The 9,295-nt window shown below is 47.0% G+C and overlaps 1 protein-coding gene across 1 annotated transcript; it reads right to left on the reverse strand.

Annotated features, from left to right (window-relative positions):
- Positions 1 to 7,948: 7,948 nt before the first annotated feature.
- On the reverse strand, positions 7,949 to 9,043 carry Gpr6 (G protein-coupled receptor 6). Its single transcript, XM_038340645.2, is given in 12 exon segments — positions 7,949 to 7,999; positions 8,001 to 8,038; positions 8,041 to 8,126; positions 8,128 to 8,318; positions 8,320 to 8,388; positions 8,391 to 8,428; positions 8,431 to 8,566; positions 8,568 to 8,657; positions 8,659 to 8,711; positions 8,714 to 8,807; positions 8,809 to 8,979; positions 8,981 to 9,043. Coding segments are annotated over 12 exon segments (1,080 nt in total).
- Positions 9,044 to 9,295: the final 252 nt, after the last annotated feature.

The raw sequence follows: 9,295 nt of genomic DNA on the forward strand, positions 1-9,295 counted from the left end.
CTACCTCAGCTCCAAGCGTACCCTACAACTTTTTGTCACAGACATGGGCAAACCCCCTTCCTTGCCCTAACAGTCTTTAATGGCGACTTAACCTGACCCTTACTGTACCCGTAAGGGATTTGAAGTTCTTCATGAGAGAACTCACATATTACCAGAGCCTCTGTTCACTTAAGTTTTCAGAGGCCTCCTCACTCAGCACAGGCACAACACACTGGCTGGGGATTGCTTGTGGGTAAGCGTTTACGCTGAACTGTCCCAATGCCCGCAGCCACTCCATGATGAGGGACCATGACTGACTGACGAAAGCTAGAAAACCAGACGCCTCTTTGAAGGAGTTCTTTTTTTTTTTTTTTTTTTTTTTTTGGTTTTTCGAGGCAGAGTTTCTCTGTGGCTTTGGAGCCTGTCCTGGAACTAGCTCTTGTAGACCAGGCTGGCCTCGAACTCATAGAGATCCGTCTGCCTCTGCCTCCCGAGTGCTGGGATTTAAAGGCGTGCGCCACCACCGCCCTGGCCTGAAGGAGTTCTTGACATTTCTTTACACTGTTTTGGTAACCGACTAAACAGCTTAATTTAAACATGTAAGTTTTATTAAAGTATTACAAGAGCCTGCTTAGTCTTTGAAACTCTGAGTTTGGGTCTCCCAGACTTTCTTCTCTGCCTACACCCTGTTGTTCATGTAGGGAAGGTAAACCTGATGTGGCTAAATATCAGACCCCATCCGCTTCCGAGTCCTTTCCTTCTGAGACCCTGACCACTACCCTAGTACTTAGGTGGGGGCACGCGACTAGTTCTACCTGCTGGCCGGGAGTCAAAGTGCAGTTTAGGCCAAAGCATTTAGGCACTGGGCAGGACACCCTCTAGAGCTCTCTCTTTCTTTTTGCCCTGGTGGCTGCAGAGAAGGCCTCCATGGTGAGGGTGGACCCAGAAAGTGAGCGGCTACATTGCTGTGCAGTAATTAAAGCTGTGCAGACATTGCACAACACATTGTAGAAACTAGAAATCCTCGTTGCATGAGTCGCTAGAGTTGTGCGTTCTTTGTTGCTGCAGCTTAACTTATGCTGATTAATCACAGGCTCCTTATAAGACCCTTAGATACTACAAGGCACTTAGAGCAATTGAAGCTCACTCTTCATCTTCCAATTCACTCGACCCTTTAATGGCTAGCAGGTGGATGTATCTGAGGAGGCTGGGACCACACTAGTAACTGTATCACATCAACTTGTGTCTTTTCATACATATATTATACTGTGGTTCTTGGTTGACCTTTAGTACTTTAGCATGAGTTTACTGAACTGCAATTGATGCAAAAATGAATGATTGATTTTATGTTCTTATGCAATGCTACAGATTGGATCCAGAGTGTTGCCTATATTAAGTAATGCTCTGCCATGGAATTTCAGGCTAAGCCCCGGTTTATGAATGAAGGATTTATTGTGCAATTAACAGTAATCTTAAATCTGCTTTGTATCCAAGGCTGCCCTTGAACTTGCAATACTAATATTCTGGCCCCATAAACCACAGATATTAGAGAGTTTACATGGTATGTACCTACCATCAAAGGCACAATCTGCACCAATGAATAATCATAATTAAGATTATAATAATATCTATCATTCCGAGTTCCCTTGGGCCCTCTTTCAGTCTTCCATTTTCACATGACTGCACCCCCATCTCAACCATAATGTGATTTCTATTGCCATACATTTCCAAGAATTCTGCATGTGAAGAGTTATACCCTCTTCGCTCTCTTCCTGTCTGGCTTCTTTCACTCAGCAATAATTATTTGGGGACTCATTCCAACACACTGCATAGATCATTAATTCGTTTCCTTTCCTCTTCTGAGTAGTTTCCCATCAGATGGATGGACCACAATTATTGCTCACTTGTTGATAAATAATTTGAGCAATTTCCAATCCTTTACTCTTACACATCCAGCGGTGTGACATTCACATGTGTGTCTTTATATGGACACACTCCTTCATTTCTTTTCAACAGAAGAACAATTTGATTATGTGGTGTGAGAATGTTTCATCTTTTAAGAAACCACCAAATTTTTCCTCAAAAAGTTTGTCCCATTTCTGTATCCCTGCCAACAGTGTATGAAGATGGTACTTGCTCTCCATCCTTGCAACACCTGCTATGATCTTTAACTTGGATCAAGTGATTGCAGCATCACCCGAGTACCCCACTTTGTTCCCAAATTCGTCAGCTCGGGTTCTTGAGACTTCTTGTATCATCTTTAACTGGCACTCCTCCTTCAGAGAAATGGAGATTGTCAGGTAGGAACTCTGTGAACTTCCTCCCACCACCTTATAAAACTTAGATCTCTCAGTGCCAATTACTCCCGCCTTGCCTCCTGGCAGAACAGAGAAGCCATGTCCCCACCGACTCCCTGCGCTGTATCTCAGAGCCCATCCTCATCAAGCCTTGTCTGTCAAGTATCTTTCCTGCTTCCTTGTCTTTTTCAATTACATAGCTGCCTCCTCAGTAGAATAATGTATTCAATTCCCAGCTTTCAGAGAGAGAGAGAGATGAGAGAGAAGAGGGAGAGAGAGAGAGAGAGAGAGAGAGAGAGAGGGGAGAGAGGGAGAGAACTTAGCACGTGGCACGTTCCCCCTCGCTGCACTCAGTCTCCACACCCTGTTTTGCTGCCCTTGAAGCTGCTCTCCCTCCGTTTCCCTGTGAAATGCCATGCTTTTTAACTTACGCTCCGCCACACACATCCCCTGGGCTTGCTCCTTTTCTCAGCAGTCCATCCAACACATTAGTGCTCGCTCCTTCAGCATCTTTTCAAGTTCTCGGCTCTGCATCTCTCCTTGATTGCGCTTCCTCATTTGACTGCCACGTTTGTGTCTCAAACTTCTTGGCACTGCTCTCAAAGATTCTGTCTGCTACTTAGATGGCAAAGGCTCTGCAGAAGGGACTGAGGGCTCTTGGGTGGAAACAGTACTGGCAGTTTCCTAGCCAGGACTTACGTAATCACACTGTCTTCATAAGACAAACACACAAGAGATTTGGCTGCGGAAGGAGGCAGTGTGGCCACGGTGAGGCAGGGTTCACAAGCCAAGGAATGCTGCCCCGAAGACGAGAAAAGACCAGGGAACATTCTTCCTGCAGAACTGCTACTGGGAGCAAAGCTTGCTGCTATCCTGATTTTTGACCCTGTGAGGTTAGTTTCTAGCTTCCAGGTTCTATCACTATAAAACGTGTTATTCCTTTTCACATGACCAAGTCGTATATTATTTGCCACATCAGCGATAGGAATGTGAATGTGCATGCCAAGTGGAGCCTGGTGCTGGGCTTCAAGCTTTAGAGGGTCCTGCTTGTCTCCAAGCCTGTGTGCCTTCTTTAAGGGTCGAATCTACGTTTTCACTTCTAAGCTAGGCACCAGGTATGCTTTCTTTCCGGGCCATGGACCTCCTCTCTATGTTATTCCCGAGAGACAGACCATGGCCTTGCGGGCACACGCTCCCCCCCCCCCCCCCAAGGAGCAGTCAAGGAAGCACTTCTGGACAGAGACCGCCAGATATGCTAGGTGCGGTGGGAGCACCAATAGGAAGCTACTGACATAATCCAGACAATAGGAGAAGGCTAGCTCTCCAGAAGCGTCCATGGCTTGATTCTCTATACATTTGAAGTTAAAGGACAATGGCATTTGGTGGCACCAGTGGGCATGAAGCATGAAAGAAATAGAAAGTTATGTGATTTCTAAGCTTTCTGTTCCTCACAACTACGAAAAGGACATCGCCATTAACATTGTAAAGAAGAGATAGAGGATGGGTTTTGGGGGTAAAAATCGTAGCTCAATTTAAAATCTGTTGAAGGGAGGACACTCATTAGATAATAAAGTGGATGGCTTTCTCAAAGACCCAGTTTTTCTGACTAGATAGGCTCTTATAATAGGAGATTCTTAATTAGCTTTTGATAGGTCAAATGAATATGTGACATTTCCATGTAGAAATGTTTCGAGATCTGCCCACAGCCTTCTACCATTACAATCAATAGGTTGGCTAATGTCAAACCTATTGACGTACACAGACTGGACCACAATGTAAGTCAGCATCATTAACAAACAGGTTGCTTAGCATCTTCCTGTTGTCAGTTCCCTCAAACCTTGATCAGGCCAAGGATGGATATTAAATAGTAACTAACACATAAATAAGTAGCATGAAGTCAGATCCACCATCTGTAGTAACGTCTGTGACTTAATGTACTTATTCAGGAAGTTTTTCCTTATGGTTATAAAATTTACCATACTGTTAACCTCTTTGTTCTGTCTATGAAGCTGAATTCTTTTCTCCCTCACATTAGGGGATGCTGACAACCAGCTCTTGTGTTTTACTGAACTCCAACACATTCCAGACGTGAATGGGTAGAGGGACTTCAACCATGTGTGATGGGGCCGAAGAGCCCATGAAAGTCAGTTCCTTAGAAAATTTTAATTTAATGAGTGAACAGTAACACTAATCTTCCCATATCTAAATTTATGGACACTGTAAACATTTACATGCATAAAGAGTGTTACAGCCTGGAAAAGGTCAGCGTGCTGCCTGGAACGGGCTGCTGGAAGCGGCTGGCTCGAGGCTGCATCGCTAGTGAATTTTCTCCTGGACCCATCCACAGCTGGGCTTCTTCTCTTCCTCTTCTGAGACATCCTTGTGGGGGTTCCATAGCAGTGCCGACATGATAAAACCTCAAGTCATCTCTAAGTCTGCATTACTCATTCTTTCAAACTCTTCCCTTCCTTTCCCTCTTTTTCCTGGAGGACTCCATTTCTTGCCCATCTCCTCAAGTCTCTCTCCTGCTTGATCTGCCCCGTCTTTGGTGTGTAAACACTCCGGAGGGCTCCGTCTTGGGCCCTCTTCTCTGTCCAACAGTGTTATACAGAGATGTCTTCCACATACGCTTTCCATCTTGGAGGGCAGGAACTTAAGACTCAGTCAGTAAGCAACCCCCAAGTCTCAGGAAGTTCCTGAAATCTTGAAGATTCATTAGTCCCTTATCCCCAGGTATGAGCAGAAAAGACTCCTGAGCAAGGAGACTTTTCTGGCCTGTTGATCTCCTGCAGGTTGAGCACGGGTTCCAGGAAAGCAGCTTTTTGGAGTTGGCCCCTATGCCAATGGGGCTTTCAGTGAGAAGGCTGCCTTGGAAATGCCCACGCTCCTGTAAGGTATGTAAGTAACCCTCACCCACCTCCTGTGAGTAACCCAGTGTTTCTCTAAGCTAGACTTCAATGGAATCCTTCTTAGGTCTGTCACTAGTGCCCTATCGGGAGTGAGGAGACATTTGCTCTCATCTCTGCTGGAAGACTCACGTGACAGCAAGTACCCCCAAAGTGACCCTATCCAGACCCATCGACTGCAAATACTATCAATATGTTGGTAAGCTCCAAGTTCATCTGTCAGCCTAGAATCCCACTCCGGAGTCCCACTGACTTGTATAGTAACCTCTCTGTGCCTCCATTTTCCCATCTGTAAAGTGGGCATAACGCTGGCGCCTATCTCACAGCGTTGGCAGTAACTGTCATGTTCTGGCACCTCCACCTCAGCTGCTATAGGAAAGTGGACTTGCGCCCATATCAGAGCTGGTTGTCTTGCTCTCTAGGTTCTGGCAGCTTAATTAATAAATGTCATCACCAGGAGGTAGCAGGGAACCAAGACATGCTGGTCCAGTATTACCTCTCTCAGCTCTCTCCTACCAGACTTCTGGTTGGCGGGGTCTGCCTCCCCTCCTTAGGACGCATGCCACCAGGCCTCTATTTCTACAGAAAGTCTTTCTTGGTTCTAGAATCTGCTTTCTCTTCATTCGTTGGTGAGTACCTTGTTAGATACCTTTAATCATTCTCACCTTTAGAACGAGTCCCTCCATTAATATTCGACTCAATTACTTGTAAGAGCGTCGTGCCGGGAATGCATCAATCCGGGATTGTTTTGTGATTAAGTTAGATATTTGTCAAGTGTTAGAGCAGCGGCTGGTTTATAGTAATTGCTAGAGGAGCGTTTGGGAATTGATAAACTGCCAACATGTGCCCTCCATTGCAGAGTTCAGAACTAATTTTCCAACCCCCCTTTCTGTATTAGGGTTCTCCAGAGAAACAGACCAAAGAACAACAAGATGTGGTGTGTATATATGTGAAGGCAAAGACGATGGACTTCGCTGGCACATTAAGTATGAAATATGAGGGAAATAGAGATGTGTGTGTGTGTGAGGAATTTATTATATGGAAGTGACCCTGTGCTATCATGGGGACTCGATCATCCAAAATCTGCAGAGCAGGCCCCTGGACTGGGGAACTAAGGACCCTGACGTGGTTCATTCCTCAAGGTCGCCTACAGCAGAGCCAGAAAGATCCATTGTTCTCTTGTCAATAAAATCAGAAGGCGTGACATAAACTGACTGATTCCACCCGGGAGCCTTTGCACTTGCTGCCCCCTCTGGCCCCAGGAGGCTTGTCCCCTTACATCTGACATGTCTTGCACCCCATTTCACTGAGGTTACCTTCTAAAAGCTAGCTCATCTCAGGGACTGTCTCAGTTGCCCCAGTTGCTAGACCACTCTGCTAGGTGCTACCACTGTATTTCCTTCCTTGGCATTTATCCCAACATAAAGTTAGATCTTTGCTTACTTTTAGGCCAGCCTCCCATTAGAGTATAATACCATGGGAACAGAGGATTTTTTTTTTGCAGCTCATTTCATTTCATATTCCCAGGCTCAGAATTGTGTCTAGCATACAATAATCACCAATAAATATGAAATCCATGGAACAAATGTGCATACATGTATTTTCCTAAACTCCCAAATAGGAATGCATGAATTTGTGTGCATATTTCATCTCATGGGCCCATTTGGCCTTGATCTATGACCCATTGCTAGAGAGGAATGTTAGTTATTAAGGGTCTTAATGCCTGAAGAAAGGATACTGGGCACACTTCGGTTACCTCTTCGAGGATCTGGGAATTCTGCCTTAGAAGAATTTGGTTCATTTTATTAGACTTCGTACCTGGCTACTCCACCCGATTAGCAAACAATCTGCCTATGCCCTATTTGTAAAGCTAAGCTGGGAAGTTGTGGCTTCAGGGTTTACAGCTGCCAAGCTATGTGACTTGAATTGCCTCGTCCTCTGAAATACATCTTCCTAACTCCGTCACCAAGGGAGCATGTTAGCTTGTACTGGTAGCGCACAGCCTTTCCATGTTCTGTGAGTATTGTGTAAGAAGGATACTTCTCCCATGACCTTTCTCCATTCCATGATCTGGGATTTGGTATTTTAGGGAAAATGTAAGGACACACATGCAAATATATACACTTTTTTTTTTTGCACGGGGGGAAGGAGATGCTATGTAATAGGACTTTGAAAACTAAACACACCCATAATCCAGCTTTTAAATAACTTCCCACAATCCACCACATACCCAGATTATATTTTTATAATGTGTTTATTTGTGTACAAAATATGTTGTAGTTTATCGATGCATGTGCAGCAAAATATTCTATCACATACAACAAAATACATCTCTTGACTCCCATTCTCCTGCTCTTGGAACCTGGGCAACACTGTTTTGGCATTTCAGCAGCTAAAAATAAAGTGCTATTATTAAGCAGTATTGGAATGTCTTCACTTGACAAATGTGATGTGCAATTGAGTATACAACCACATCTTTGTTGGTTTTTCCTCACAGAACAGGAAGCTCCAGGTCCCTGAACACCTCCAGAAGATACAAATACTTGTATATATATTGTACACGTGTATACACTGTATATGTAAAGTGCCAACAAGCCTCTTTGTCCGAGTGAGTTTGTTGCATTCATGCCCAGTCCCCTGTGTCCTGTAGTAGGAGTCACACCACTGAGATCTCAGGAGTTCATCAGCAGGCCACCGAGAAAGAAGCTCACCAAAGGCTGGCATGTTGGGTTTGTGGTTGTTGGTGAGGGGACTCAGAGAAGCCCGTCAGACCTCGCTGGGGGACCTGGAGCGGAATGGCACTTTGGATTGGAAACAGGCCACAGAACAGGAGCCACAAGGCACGCTGGATCTCTGGTTGCGGAAGGCATAGATGATGGGATTGATCATGGAGTTATAGGTGGCAGGCAGCAGGGTGGCGTAGGTGTAGATGGCCGGTCCTCTTGGCACCTACCACACAATAGATGGCAAAGTGCAGCCAGCTGGCCCCGAAAGTGCCTAGCACCACGGCCAGAGTTCCCACTCCCTTTCGCGTGGCGGCTAGGGGGGGCGGTGCGAGACAGTGCTGCTGCAGGGCGATCTGGTGGGCGTGGCGCCAGACCACCTGGCAGATGCGCACGTACAGGTGCAGCATGACTGCCAAAGACGACAAAGAAGGAAGTGGAGAGCAGCGCCACGTGGCTCCGTGTTAGAGGACGCACCACGGCCTGCAGGATGAGCGGTCGGCCAAGCAGTTCCAGCCTAGAACGGCAGCAACCCTAATGCCAGTGACACTGTCCAGGTGGCTGCCAGCAAGAGGTGCACGCCCAATAGGGTCCGGCGCGAGTAATAGGTGAGTGCGTTGTAAAGGGACAGGTAACGGTCTACTGTGATGGCAAGCAGGCCTGCTGACTGAGGCGGCGAAGGAGGCCACCAGGAAGCCCACCATGAGCAGGCTCACAGTAGTCTCCGAGGGCACCAACGTATTGAACACGAAAGTGTAGGATGAGGCCACAGCCCGCCAGCAGGTCGGCAGTGGCCAAACTACCACGAGCACAAACATGGGCGTGCGCAGCGCGGGAGTGGATGCGATGAGTGCCACCACCAGCGCATTTTCGCCTGCGATCACGGTCCCCGACACACACAAACAGCACATCCCAGGGATTCACTGCCGAAGCAGTAGTCCGATGGCCCGCGGTAGCTGAGAAGACCAGCTCCAGTGACCCTGTTAGGTCCACTGCCGCCTCCCAGCGCCGCGGATGCTGCTGGGGGCCCCATTCGCTGGTGTCCGGTGCCCCTGCTGCTGTGGCCGCAGCTGCTTGCTCCCCGGGCCGCCACTGCCACTACCTGGGACTCGTTGAGCGAGGTGCCGCTCGCGTTCATGCCGCCAGATGTTGCTCCCTGCATGAAAGGGACCGCAGATTGTCAGGTGCACTCTCCCGGCTACCGAGGAAACTTAGTCTAGCAGGTGCCCTGCTCAAAATGTCTCACTCAAATTGCATATCCCACCTCGGGAGCATAGAGCATAGTGATGAAGCGGGGATAAAAAGCGAACCCCAAATAACTAAGCACCTGTTGAGTGGATGATGAATGGATGGATAGATGAAATACACGGGGTTTCTGAGCTTTGGTACA

The sequence above is a fragment of the Arvicola amphibius genome, chromosome 8, assembly GCF_903992535.2.
Source record: "Arvicola amphibius chromosome 8, mArvAmp1.2, whole genome shotgun sequence".
NCBI classification, from domain to species: Eukaryota; Metazoa; Chordata; class Mammalia; order Rodentia; family Cricetidae; genus Arvicola; species Arvicola amphibius.